The 14,712-nt window shown below is 38.1% G+C and overlaps 2 protein-coding genes across 4 annotated transcripts in view; one reads left to right on the top strand and one right to left on the bottom strand.

The window, feature by feature from the left end:
* RABL3 (RAB, member of RAS oncogene family like 3) overlaps nt 1-5,014 on the bottom strand; it is a 30,595-nt gene extending 25,581 nt beyond the window's left edge. The window contains exons 1-2 of the mRNA XM_046003417.1: nt 4,942-5,014; nt 489-580 (exon numbers count right to left, since the gene is read on the bottom strand). Of these exons, the coding sequence (XP_045859373.1) occupies nt 489-580; nt 4,942-4,987 (138 nt within the window). The 5' untranslated portion in view covers nt 4,988-5,014. The remainder of the gene's footprint in view (nt 1-488; nt 581-4,941) is intronic.
* Nucleotides 5,015-5,191: 177 nt separating this feature from the next.
* Nucleotides 5,192-14,712, top strand: part of GTF2E1 (general transcription factor IIE subunit 1) — a 36,557-nt gene continuing 27,036 nt past the window's right edge. The window contains exons 1-3 of one of the 3 annotated variants that reach the window (XM_046003848.1): nt 5,192-5,272; nt 8,561-8,703; nt 10,176-10,642. In XM_046003848.1, the coding sequence (XP_045859804.1) occupies nt 10,195-10,642 (448 nt within the window). In that variant the 5' untranslated portion in view covers nt 5,192-5,272; nt 8,561-8,703; nt 10,176-10,194. The other 2 variants (XM_046003849.1, XM_046003851.1) reach the window with 2 other exon arrangements.

Here is a 14,712-nt window from a genome sequence, read left to right as displayed (position 1 = left end):
TTTACATATTATTTCTAGCCAAAAGTTGTCTGTCTTAGTGCCAAAGAATTAGATGGAATTATTTAGGGAGAGTATTATGTGAATTCTAGATATATAGCGCAACAGTGAAAACTGAACTCTCTGGATTAACACTATTTAGACAAGATCGAGTCCATTCAGGGTGTATATCCGGGTCCATACCGGCTGTAGACTGGATTAAGACTACTTAAGATCAAATTTTGATTGTGCTTTTTTTGCACTGAGTCAATTTGATTGAAGTACTTTATTTCTCTATGCCTTAGTTTCTGCAGCTATACCTCAGAGTTTTAAAAGATTAAGTTAGAAAAGACATGTAAGGCATTTGGCATAGTATCTAGAACAGAAAAGTTAGCTAATAAGGCCCAGCTATTATTATTAATTTTGACTACAGTACTGTAATTTGATCATGTAGTTTGAAGGACGTATCTTTAATACGACTACAGAAAAACTAAAATATCAGAAACACATACCCTGACATCTACTGAGCAGCCCACAGTCCATGATGGATTTCCCAGTACTTGATTTTGACACAGAAGATGAACCAGTGAAGATTTCCCAACACCTGGAAAAGATCAAAGAACTCTAGTTATACAAGAGATATGCTGAAATATTTATTATGACAAAAGTCTGAACATATGTATGTTCAGTATATAAAGTATGATTGTTTAAAGGATGGTTACACTCTACCAACCATTTAATATGCTTTAATGATAAAAGGAAGATGATTAAAGACAGTGGTTCCCTCAAACTGTGCTTGAATACAGTCAGTGACAGGGATTCACCATTTCATAATTCTATAGACACTATATATACTGATTTCTCATATACTGATTTTTAAAAGGCAGCCAACAACTTGGCTCAGACTTAACCGTTTGGAAAAAGAGAAACACTCCAGTCCCTTCTCTAAGGCAGCACCTTATTTTCTTGTAGACCCCTTGGGCTCATGGTAATGCAGTTATTAATGCCAGATATAGCACTAGGACATCTGTGTGAATAGGGAAGAGAATGAGTTCTTCTGTATACCTGTATGTAGAGTCACTCAATCAATTAACAGCACTTTGGGGTGCCATGATAACGAGCATAGTTGGTGATTCTTTATGCAATACTAGTTCTATCAAAAATTTAGACTATCTCTTTGTGTGCATTACTGTGTATGAACCTACAAGTTATGTTTATTATAAAAAGTCGTATTTAGAGACAATCTGGAAAGAATTTTTTTAAAAAAGAAAAAATTGCCTGACAAGCCCTATGAGGAACATGTAAGTTTATTTAATACCACAAGCAGGGGTTCGCCAAAAGCACATTGTTACTATGAATATGCACATGGTAGTTAAAAACAATACAATTTACGCTTTTGCTTGAATAGCTGGATCTATCTGGAATATCCTCATCCTCCCTCTTCACTTCCCCTTCCTCATTGGCCTGGTGAATTAATCTTTCAAGACTCAGCATCTTTCTAGTTATAAAGTCCTTTTGAATTCCACAGAGATAGAACTAAGGACACCATCCACCATCCTCTGGGTCTCCACTGTACCCTGTACATTTTTCTACAAAGCACTGAAAACACATTATTACACTTCTTTGTTTAAGGTTTTATCCACTCTCTTTAAGTTCTTTGAGGGTTGGGACAGGGTTTTACTCATTGTTTTTATCTCCAGTATTCAGAACAGGGCCTTAATTAGTATTTATTTAGTAGCTAAAATTTTCCATGTTATTCCAGAATCTTCATAAACATTTTTAATGTCTCCACAGTAGTTCAGAGAGTAGACAACAATTTATATAACCATCCCCTCTCATTATTAGATATTTAGAGTGTTTTAAATTTTTTGTTATGCTGAGAGGACTCTTTCAATTTTCATTTCAAATTCAAATTATTTCCTTAGTATACCTTCCCAGAAGCAAAATTAGTAGGTAAAAGGAAATGAACACTTCAACTTCTTGATATATGTTGACAACTTTCATCTGGTTACTGTTACCAGCCATACATATAAGCCTGCAGGTCCTGTTGCACCTCAACAGTATGTATGTAGTTGCTTTTTCAACTGCATTAATTTGATAAAAGAAAAAAGTGACATCTTGCTTTAGTCTGCATTCCTTTACCTTCTGGTAAAGATCTACATTACAAGTATTTTTTTAATCAGTTATATTTCTTCTCTTATGAATTATCTGTTGATGTTCTCGCCCATTTACCTAATGGCTTTTGGTGTTATCAATTTACATAACTTCTTTCTATATTAGCTGCCTCATGTAATTGAATCCAGTATTTTCCCAGGTTTCCCTTTAATTCTTTTTATATTTTTCGATACCGACATTTAAGATTTTTGAGTATTCAAATTTGGCTCTTTGTATCTACTGCACTGCATCTAATATCTGTGACCTTAGGACATACTGTTGATTTCCATGTTTGCATATAGGCTGTTTATGATGGAGACATGTATCTAAGAACTTACTTATTAGTCTGATGCAAGGCTTGAACTTCCAGTTAAGCATAACCGTGTCAGTAAATGGATCTATGGAGTAATACTGTATGGTTCTCCATGAATTAACTGTTGTGAATGGTTAAGAACTGACTGACACTGGATAGACTGTCAAAAGTAAGAACAATGGAAGTGCCAGGAAAATTGGCTAACTATTCATTTCTTTAAAAACTTTGGGAGATACTAATTCTGTCTTCACTATACAACCAAATTAGATTAAAAGAATGCACTTGATTTGCATGGGGGAAAAAGGTCCAAAATAATTAATTAATACCAGCTTCAAATATAGTTGTTGGTAATGTGCTAAGCTCATTCCTTATCTCTGAAAGAACAAAGAGGAAAAAATATGTATGTATTAGTGAGACTTTCAGGATTCCTTACTAAATCATCAAATATTTCTAGGGGATACAAAACACATCTCTAAATTTCAAGTCATTTTTTTTTAAAGATTTTATTTATTTATTTGACACAGAGAGAAATCACAAGCAGGCATAGAGGCAGACAAGAGAGGGGGAAGCAGGCTCCCTGCTGAACAGAGAGCCAGATGTGGGGCTCAATCCCAGGATCCTGAGACCATGACCTGAGCTGAAGGCAGAGGCTTAACCCACTGAGCCACCCAGGCGCCCCTCAAGTTGTTGTTTTATATACTTATGAACTCCTCAAAATTTCACAGAGGAAATAAGCCTTTGCTCAAAAGTCAACTTTGAAGTTTAAATACAAAGGCAGATGAAGTGTAAAAAGTATATACTTACCTGTCAGTAAATTAATGTTAAAAGGGAACTGATAAAAAGGTAATAACCAACAGCACACATACCTAACATCCATGAATGTGTGACAAGATCAATCAAGTGGGCATGACTATGTCTTCTATTTTACAACTAAACCATAAGGAAAAAGAAAGGCTTACTAATTGCCTGATCACTTTTCCACATTTAATGCAGCAGCCAATTCAACCCTGTTATGTAATGCATTGATTCCACAGCCTCAGCACTTACTATAGTGCAGGTACTTAAGTATTTTTGTGAAAAAGAAAAAGTTGACTAGTTCCAACAATATGTAACAAGGGCTTGTTAGATGCAATAGAAAAGCGAATTAAAAGTGAGAAAGAACACCACTTCAGGTATCATGAACCATGTTAGCTCTGGATTCCAGTCTCAAATTTTACTTGGTGATACTCTTGCCAAGTCCCTTTAGATCATCATTACTTTATTCATTTATATAAAACTGAGTGACTTCATTAAAACAATTTCAGCACCACTTCAAGCTAAAGAACTGGAGTTGACAAACTGGATTATATTCATAGAATTTCATAATGCAAATTTCTTAACAGAATATTAAATAATGCTATCTATAAAATATTTTGCAATGCAAATAATCTTCAGGCAATGCGGAAATGTTCTTAACCTCCTCCCCTCCACAATCATACACAGTCTGTAAGGCTAGTTTTCAAGCCGTTTGGGGTATATTCTCTCCACCTCCAAGCATCTGGTACAATGTCTCTGCTCACAGAACACATTCACAGGTCAACTCCAGAAAATCACATCTACGAAATGCAAGGTTAGCATTTACTCCAAGTTCTTAAAGAGCACAGAAGTGAAAGTTATGGTTAAAAAAAAAAAAAAAAGAAAGAAAGAAAGGAGGAGGGTAGACAGGCAGGAGGAGGAAATGCAGACTTCAATTTTAGTTCTCAAAAGTCCAAGGTGTCAAAAGAAGAATTTTAACACTAGGATTAAACTGAGCTCAGCATTAAATCCCAGCTGTTTCATAATATGGCTTTATCTTAATCGCTCTTTCTTACAACCTAGCACATAACAGGTTTTCAATTAGGATTACAGAGAACAAAGAAATCAAGAAACCCAGTTGAGAGTAAAATAGGCTACCACCCAATATTTCATTTCATAATATGACTTTTTAAGTGTTTTAAGTGCGTGGGCAGGTTCTGTCATTTACCTCTCTCCTCTTCACTTTTTTCATCTATAAAATGGGGTTAATAGGGCTGCTATCAGGTTAAAAGAATTGATAATGTAAAGCATTTGGAACAGTATCATTCTTCTTAGTGCATGTTTGAATTCCTTAGTGATCAAAATCTCTTGAAGGTAGGGCCCCAACTTCACAGCGCCTGATACAGTACTCAGTGTCCGCATATCTTTTAAAACAAAGGAACTGACAATACTAGCTAGGCTGTGGTCGCCAGGGAAACCGACTCGGAAAGCTGCGAAGGCGGAGAAAGGCCGGGGCTCCGCGCCCCCCCCGCCCCCAACCCGCGCAACACCGCCTTCCTCAAATACAGAGAAGTCCTCTGGGAAGTGTAGTTTTTAGACCTTGAGAGGGCTTTCAGCCGCGGCCGGAGCCAGATTGTTGCGGGAGCAGAAAAGTGGTGAAGGAAGAGGGTTATCGGATAACTCAAAAAGTATCGGGAGCCCTAAACGTGGATTAAATCGCTCACCTGAGTCTCCCAATACCAGTACTTTCACCCGATCCAGGGACGCCATCTTGCTACAGCCTGGAGTTAACGCCTGTTCCGGGATGGTAGGCCAACCAGAGCTGGGTATGGAAGGGAAAACCTTCAATTTCATTGGCTAGTCAGGGCGTGACTGTCTTGATTGAAGGCCTCACTGTGCTGATTGGCCGGCGTGGTTAAAAAAGTGGTGGGTGGGTTCCAAAGCCCGTCGCAGGATTCAGGCGTTTTCTTTGTCGCACAAGTGGCGTGGCTCGTTTAAGCCGGTAGTTGAGGCGCTGAGGGAAGCTGTAGTGGGAGTGTTCGAGGATTCGTTTTGGTAAACCTCGTTACCTGTTCCTTGTTCTTGATTCCCTAGTCCGCGTCGCATTTCAGGATTTTCCTCTCTTTCCCCCTCTTTCTCTTTAGCTACCCACTTCCCCTTAGCTACTGTCTTGATTTGGTCCTCCAAAGAACCATTGACCCCGGAGCGGCCAGTGTGCGACCTCGGGTAGGACGGGCTTGGATGTGCCGAGTGTGGCCCCAGGACTCACCTGGCACATTCCGAGGGAATTTAGGGGCTCGGGGTCTGTCAGTGGGGAGGAGAGAGCATTACTGAACCGAGTTCTTGCAGGGCATCTGGTCCACAGGTTTTGCGGTGATATGCCACTTTATGTGTGAAGGTGTGGAAAATACCATGAAATATGGTAACTGAAAAAAATCACAGTTAGTCGTATAGGATCCAGGTTCTTCTAGAACCGGAATAGTCGTATACTGAAATAATCTAACTGGACTCCCGCATCTACTTTTTCCTTTATTTCACATCCTGTAGTCAACATAATCTTTTAAAATAGCGAATTTGAGCCTGTCACCTCCTGCTTAAAGCCATTTGAAGTTTAAGGTGAGGGTTTTCAGTAGCCTTTTTCTGCTCTGGAAGCAGCAGTGAAGGAAGTGAACTGGGGTATGGGGGAAGGGCGGAAGCTGGCGGGGTGGGTATATTGGATGAACACGTGTTTAGGAGACTTAGGGAAAGTTTTATGAAAGTGCTTGATTAGCTTGGCTGGATGTTGCAAAGTGGTGAACAAGAGAGAGACATGAAGAAAGTACAAATCTACTCACTTCAAGGAAGAAAGGGGAAGAGCTCTGTGTGAAAGGGGAACATTTTAAGCTACTAAGGGGAATCTGGGAAGGTCTCTCTGAGAAATGTCATTTTATATGTGAAGGATGATTAGAAGGGAGTTTGAGCTTAGCTTTGTGGGCATAAAGAACAGCATGTGCTGTTTCTTCCAGGCCTGGTGATGCTCATGCATCCATGTGTGGCTCATGGAATTGAGAGAATAACAGTGTGCCTGGAGATGAGGCTGACAAGCACAAACAGTGCAGAGAAAGCATTCATTTCAACTTTGTTTCTCCAGCTCTGTGCCTGGCTAAATTTTTTTTTTTTAAGATTATTTATTTATTTATTTGACAGAGATCACAAGTAGGCAGAGAGGCAGAGAGAGAGGAGGAAGCAGGCTACCCGCTGAGCAGAGAGCCCGACATGGGGCTCAATCCCAGGACCCTGGGATCATAACCTGAGCCGAAGGCAGAGGGTTAACCCACTGAGCCACCCAGGCGCCCCAACCTGGCTAAATTTTTGTATGATGAGAAAACATGGTTCAAAAATAAAACCAACTTGCCTTTGGGGGTCTGGATGGGTAGGGAGGTGGGTGAGGCTAGGAGTTGACTGATGGACTCTGAGTCTAAACAGAAGAAGCAGAAGTTGGGTGCTATAAGGTCATACTTCCAAAAGTCTGCAGAGACCATCCAGTCTCCTTCCGTGCTCTCTTCAGCTTCAGGTTATTTGTTTTGTGTGGGAACGCAGTCTCACTTTTTTCCTTAGATATTTCCAGTTTTCAAGCTTAAAATGGAAATTTATGTGAAATTCAACAATTTTTCAATGTTGACAACTAATTAAGAAAATTTTCAAAATGTTCTTTGGGTCAAACAATGTGACAGAGGCTGCCAGTTTGAGACCTCTGATTTAAGTAACATAACAAATCCAAAGACTGAGTAGGAGATTCATCATTAAGTGGAGAAGTAGAGGTCTGTAGAGGAGAGAACAAAATGGTCAGGAAGGATGATTTTAGAATTGAGAGATAAGCTGAGCAGCTGCCTTCTTTGAGCTTCATTTTCTTTTGTTCAGCTACCTCTGGACATCCTTATGGACTATTCTATTTCCTCAGAGACACAAGCATCTAAAAGTGAATGCCTCATTTCTTACAAACCTCCTCCTTTTTTGGGTGTGAACCCATTTTTCACAGTAGCAGTATTCTCTTCCTAGCTACACTGGCTCAGAGCAAATAGCTATATGTTATTATTTAATAATATTAAATATGTCATTGTTTAATAGGTATAGTGTTTCACTTTTACAGGATGAAAAGAGTTATGGAGATGGGTGGTGGTGATTGTACAGCATTATGATTGTATTTAATACTACTGAACTGTGTACTTAAAAATGGTTAATTGATAAATTATACGTTATTTGTATTTTACCAATAAAAATATTGTAAAAAAAAAAACCCAAATTACTACTTAAAATTTCTCTACTCTGTTACTCCATTTCCAGCATATTATCAGATTCTTTTAATTTTGTTTCTATAATAAATTTTTATTCATCCTGCCCTATCTTCCTTAGTTTAGGTTTGGTTACTTTGGCTCCCATTACTTCTTTCAGTGCCTCCATCTTCAGTACTTCAGTTCATTCCTCTTATTGTTCTAAGAGTAACTTTCCTAATAGAGGGTCTTATTATCAATGCCAGTATTTAATGGTACTCTTATGATTCCAGCCCTGAAAGCAGAACGCTTTACCTGAATTATCTCATTTAATCCATGCTTCAAATCTATGAGGAAGGTGCTGTCAGTCACTTTTGTATATGAGGAAACTGAGAATTTTCTAGGGTCACAGTCTAGGAAATAGTGGAATTGGGATTCAAAACCCAGAACTATTGTCTTGCAGAGTGCCTCATAACACTCCCTTGCTTAAATCTTTAGGGCCCCCTCAGGTCTTTCAGGCAAAGGAAACAGGCGAAATGATGTGCGTTGGCAGGACACGTAATAGCGACCCACCAAATTTGTCTGAAACAGTGGTCAGAGACTTTTCTGTGTATTGGAGTCACCTAAAGAGCTTTTAAAATAACATGATGCCGGGGTGCCTGGGTGGCTCGGTGGGTTAAAGCCTCTGCCTTTGGCTCAGGTCATGATCCCAGGGTCCTGGGATTGAGCCCTGCATTGGGCGCTTGGTTGGCGGGGAGCCTGCTTCCCTTCCTCTCTCTCTGCCTGCCTCTCTGCCTACTTGTGATCTCTGTCTGTCAAATAAATAAATAAAATCTTTAAAAAAAAAATAATAACATGATGCCTAGTCTGACTCACCCAGACCAGCTGAAACAGAATCTCTGGGAATGGGGCCCAGGATGGGTATTTTTAAATGCTCCCCAGTTGATTCTGCTTTACAGCCAGAGTTGAAAATCACTGGTCTAGAAAATGGAATGTATGAGGTGGGAGGCCAGGGAGGCCAATATAACTGTAGGAAGTAATACTGAAAAAGTAATTTATTTGTCTGCCATATTTGGTCTTTTGGATATTTCAGAGGTTATGTGTTGTGTTCTGCCAACTGTTGACATGTAAAACAAGCAGACAAAAAACTGGGATCAAGTACAACATATAGGTCAAATTGGAAAGAAGAACAAAATGTACCCAGTTGCTATGATGCTATTCCGGTGCTGAACCCAGGTACTTGCTCAGTATCCTTAAGTGTTGGGATGACAGGAAGGTTCTAGGACCTCAGCTTTGAATCTAGGTGCTGCTTTATCTCCTGTATATAGCTACGCTTGATTATTTACATCTGAACTATTATAATTGACTTTCATTTTCCTTTATTATGCATAGGACATTGTATTTCTCCCCCAAAATAGATTGGTTGTTTAGGAATATCTTGATAGTATAGTACTGTGGATCTAAAAATATTCTAAAAAGTTATTAAATCTGATTTCATTGATAACCACTGATTATAAATAAAAGTTTTGATAGAACCTAGTGGTAATAACAATATAATTCTCCACTGAAACAGTTCAGTGGGATGTCTCTGTTAAGAATTTCCCTATAGTGTAAGGAAATTTCACTAGCTGTAGCGTGTGTAGGTAGGTTAGTCATTTCTAGTATGGGACATACTAAATCAGTATGGAAGCTATCCTTATCAACAAGTACTTCTAATAAGCATATTGGTTAATATTCTCATTTATTCACCACAGTAGCCTCATTTAGGTAATTGATATTATCCTTATTTCTCAGAGTAAAATGTAAAGTTGTTTAAGGGATTTGCTCAGGATCACACAGCTGCTAAAATGCAGGCTACTTGAATTCCAAAACACAGGCATTTTTTAAACAGCCATGTGAGTCTAGCCTGTGCCAGTTTGGACTTGTAGAAGATAGTCTTTTGGGTCATGACATGAGAATTGGGTACAGTTAGCCTCTGCATTGTCCTGCACGAAGGGATCCAGTACTTAAGGGTATCTTGGGCTTTTTTTTTTTTTTTTTTTAAATTTAAGGACTGTTTACTTAATTGGTCATCAGGTTTAACTTTGCAAGGGTGGCAAAGCTATCTGGATCTAAGTGTTAATTTCTTTCAGATTTATAACAGTAATTTTGCCAAACACTCATCCAGGGATTACTTATGTGTTTATTGGCTTTTTGTGATTTTATTGTGAGAGCATGACTATGTAAAAGGCCCTGAATAGATTTTGATAGAAAAATTTTACTCAAGAAATAAGGACGCTTTAAGGATATGCTGTCCGCTAAGTTTCTCAGGGGTTTACTGCATTCCCGAAGATCTATAGCATTAACAGTAGTGAGACCTCATTGTATCTTTTTTTTTTCCTCTTTCTGAAATAAAATGGGCTTGATACAATACATCATTGCTATAAGTAGTAAGTTACTTTTTAGGATCAAGCACTGTAGATCATAAAAATTAACATTTAAGAAATAAGTCAAGCTTTTTAAGTGTAATCCTTGTACTCTAGAGAAGTCTTATTCTCTGTTTAAATGCTTAGGCATTGTGAGTCTTTTAAAACAATGTTTTGAGTACCTTTGTGGCATTTCAAGGGTGGTAGCTGCCAGCTACCTAATGGGTTGATTATTCTAGATTTAAAATGATTACTATGTCCTTATGTCTAACCTCTTTTTTTCTGAATTTGGTTTATTTAAAGTTGAAGTTTGCTGCTAAAGATGGCAGATCCTGATGTCCTCACCGAGGTTCCCGCAGCATTGAAGAGGTTAGCCAAGTATGTGATCCGGGGTTTTTATGGCATTGAGCATGCTTTGGCCTTGGACATCTTGATCCGGAACCCCTGTGTCAAAGAGGAGGATATGCTGGAGCTGCTCAAGTTTGATCGGAAGCAACTTCGATCAGTTTTGAATAATTTAAAGGGAGACAAGTTCATCAAATGCAGAATGAGGGTAGAGACTGCTGCAGATGGGAAAACCACTCGCCATAACTACTACTTTATTAATTATCGCACTCTTGTTAATGTGGTAAAATATAAATTGGACCACATGAGACGGAGGATTGAAACTGATGAGAGAGATTCCACCAACCGGGCTTCCTTCAAATGTCCTGTCTGTAGTAGTACTTTTACAGACTTAGAAGCTAATCAGCTCTTTGATCCCATGACAGGTGAGGTTTTTTCCCAATTTATGAGTCTTTCAAGTAACTTAAAAATAAAATATGTATTGTTTTTCTTAAATTGTTTCATCTAATTTTTAAACCAATCATGTAGATAATTATAAAAGTGAATGAATTAGTATAAGTCCAACTATGGTCATTCTTAGTCTTACTGTCATGTTTGACCACTGTATTATTTTTAGAAGCTTTTTCACAGCCTTGCTCATTCACAAAGGAGTGTACCCTCCCACCCATGACCCTCCTACCTCTGGTCCCATTCCCACCCCTTATTTGCAGCCACAGCCTGATCTGAAGGATTGACTTCTCTACCACTTCGAAGTCATTCTGACATGTTTACTTTTAACTTCTTCATTCAACAGTTATTTGAGTGCCTGCTTGTGCCAGTCACTGCCAGAAAGGTACAATACAGTGTATTTAAACGCTTTGTTAGTGGAAGTGCAAAGTGTTATTGGTAATATTTAACTAGGGCATCTAATCTGTCTTTGGAGAAGGCCTCTGGAAGAAGTTAAGTAACGCTGAGAGCTAAAAGAAAGCAGTTAGCCACATGAAATAAGATGGACAACTTTTCCAAGTTAACAAGTAGATATTTAGTCTCTTAGCCATTCATTAGTGGAAGATAATTGTCAACATTAACTGTAATTGCTTCATTTAATTCAGTGCTTCAGTTTTAAGGATTTTTTTCTTATCAACACAGGATTGTAAAACATGCATTTTCTAAAAGTGCAATATGTCTAGTATTAACAGAAACTTTAAAGTGCTAGGTTGCTTAGTTTTGTCATTTGGAAACTGTAAAATAGACTATAGTTTTGCTATTGACTCAGTGTATCAATTTTGTAATATTTTCTAGAGGCAAAAATCTTTAGAGAGAGCCAATATTATAAAGTTAGATTGGCCCCTTGTTATGGCAGAATTCGAGTGAACTTTGTAGTTCATAGATCTGCCTTTTAAAAAACTATCTGAAAAATGTAATTTAAACTTTCACACACAAAATGTTTTATTGCAAAAAAAGTTAAAGATTTATTTATGTAGAATTTTCTAATTTTTGTGTATGTTGTGTATTGTATATTTTAAAGAATTTTACAATTATTTTTTAATGGGAAATAATCCCAATACCAGTTAAAGTTACTGACCTAAAGAGCTAGAAAAGCCTATGATTCTTATTTATTGTGAAGAGTCATTTTGGATGAAAGGTAATTTAAAGAATTCATATCTGTATTAAATGCTTAATTTGTCAGAACCTCACTGTTCGCGTTAAAAGGGCTTAACTAGGAAGAGATATTGGTTGTAAGAAAATTTTAACCATCCTGAGTAGAAGAATTGCTTGAGTTTGGTATAGTGGAATGTTGTAGAATATATCTGGAGAATAGACTAAGAAAGTATCGTCATTTTGCCATTCACTCTAACAGATTTAAAGGAGCTCTGGGTTTTGGTTTTCTGATTCTCTGTAGATGTTATAGATTACAGTAGTTGTCTTCATCACTCTTGACTATAGTGGAAGGTATAATTCAGTCCCTCAGAGAGCGTAACCTAAAGTAATGTGCTCCTACTACATTTATTCATTTGATTCTTAATTTCATGAGACTTTCTTTTTTTTTTTTTTTTTAGAAACCATTCCTTTCTTTATTAAACATAGCTTGCAAGTGATAAATATTACAAAGTTTTTTTCTTTTAATCCTTTCTCCAAAAATTAGCTTATTATTTGAATCTGCTGCTGCTGAAATGCTCAGCAGCCTCTGAAACAGATGGGAGTGTATTTGCCTTTTTGAAAACCAGTTTCTGTTGGTCTTAGTTTTTTCATTTTAATTTCCAAACACAATGCATTCATGAGACTTTCTAAAGGGAGGTATTTCCACTAATATATCAGTATTTAGGAGATGGATCCATAAAGCTCTTTGTGTTTTACAAAGAGTTATTGTCTGAATGAAACTAGTTGTCATCAACAGTTGGCCTGTGTAGGAAGTGGCCTAATGCTGAAATATAGTCAAGATTATTTGAATCAAGGTTTTTGAATCACTGATTAGCCAACACTAATAGTCAACTTAATTGTAATTCCTGTCCATACAGGGAAGCCTCTGGTATCGTGATTGAATATTCTTAGTCATTGGGAAACTTTGTTCTGAGAATATACCTGCCTTTTGATTATAATTTGGCTTTTCATTTGGACTTTGCCCTTAAGGAGAGAATGTGCTGATTCAGTGATATTAGGCCCCAGTCTGTGTGTCAGTTCTGGTGTTTTTGTGTTTTCATTATTAATGCCTTGACACCATCCCTCGGTTATACATTCCCTTTAGAAATCTTGGTCTTTTCTCTCTGTTCCCTTACTGTGCCCTCCCCTGCTATTTTAAAGAAGATGGGAAAAACACATTTGGTATGTGTATCAGAGGAGAAGGAGGGAACTTTTTCTGCTGTAATCTTTATGCTGTCTTTAAACCAACAGAATTATAGTTTTCACTCTAAGTCCAGTCTTGTACAAAGCTATTCTACTTCCTGGTTGTTATTGGAGATTGATGATATTTCTGACGAAATGATGGGGGCATTTGATGGGCATCTATCTCCATTTCCATTTCCAACAATTACTGGGTTGAACCGTGGTTTATCTTAGTAATTAGTGGGCATTCAGAAATTAGATTTAAAGCTTTCTAAACTTTACTGTTAATCTGATAAAAAGTTTTTAACTCAAGCGTATGGGCAGCTTTCTGCCACTGGACAAAGAGTATTGAGTCTTAGATGAGTGTCCAGAAATTCTGGGCTCAGGAAATTCTGAGTTCAGCAAGAATTGTTTTAACAGCATTAATTGACAGAAGCCAGTGATTTTTCTACTTCAGTTTGTAGTTTTTCCCTACCCCATCTCTTTTTTTCCCCTAAAGATTGTGGATTCTTTCCATACTTTACATTTAGATTTTGCCATTGCTGTTCTTGGGTTGAACTCTCTCCAAATGTTTGATGGTTGGTATGTGTGAGATAATAGAAAAACATATTGGTCTCCGCCCTCAGTTCCTTGCACAGAGTCCTTAAAACTCTTATAATTTCCTAAGTGATAAGAGCACTCATAACCTCTTTTATTCTAATATTTGGTCTTTGACCCTGGCTTCTGAAACCCTTGTGAGAAGAGTGTCTTCTGTTTTAATGAGGTCACTCTGGGTGGGTTCCTGGATGGCTCCTAGATGAAGGCTGGTCACCCGAAAGACTACGCCAAGACCAAGCTTAGAATTTTCAGCCCACCTCCTCTTCTCTTGAGAAGGGAGAAGGGCTGAAAGTGGAGTTGAGTGATCATGCCTATTTGAGAAATCTTCCATAAAAATCCCAATAGTGTGGGATTCAGGGAGCTTCCAGATTGGTGAACATGTGGAGGTTCAGGGGAAGCCATACATTTGGAGAGGACATGGAAGCTCTGCACCCCTTCCTAAATAGTTGGCCCTACACATCTTTTCCATTTGGATATTCATCTGTATCCTTTATGATATCCTTTATTAAACTGGTAAACGTAAGTAAGTATATTCCTGAGTTCTGTGAGCTGCTCTAGCAAATCAGCTGAATCCAAGGAGAAGGTTTTTGGAACCTCCCATCTATAGCTTGTTGGTCAGAAGCACCCATGATAACCTGGGCTTGTGACTGGTTGTGGGGGCAGGGTGGGGCAGTCTTGTGGGACCAAGCCCTCAACTTGTGGAGTCTGATGCTATCTCCAAGTAGTCATCACTAAGTCAGACGCTAGGACACCCAGCTGGTATCACAGGGAATTGGCGGGGAGGGTGGAGGGAGGGGGCTAAAATTGCCACATTAGGTGGTCAGCAAAACCTGTTTTAATGAAATATGGGGGTTTTATGTAAACAAAATAAAGACCACATGACATGAAATGTCTCAGATCAGCAAAATAGCATCTTGTGGTTCATGAATGCATGTTTTATATTTAGCAAGCTTTGTGACCATGTAGGTAGACTTAGTATTTCTGCTTCTATTTTGGTAGTCTTAACTGTGGGTGATTTAGTTAATGACACTTGTAAGTTAAATTCAGCAACATGCTTCTCCAAAAGGAAGGGGAAGTTCATACTCTTTTTTAGATG

The sequence above is a fragment of the Meles meles genome, chromosome 4 (assembly GCF_922984935.1).
Source record: "Meles meles chromosome 4, mMelMel3.1 paternal haplotype, whole genome shotgun sequence".
Classification (NCBI taxonomy): Eukaryota; Metazoa; Chordata; class Mammalia; order Carnivora; family Mustelidae; genus Meles; species Meles meles.
This window is presented reverse-complemented; position numbering and strand designations above follow the sequence as displayed.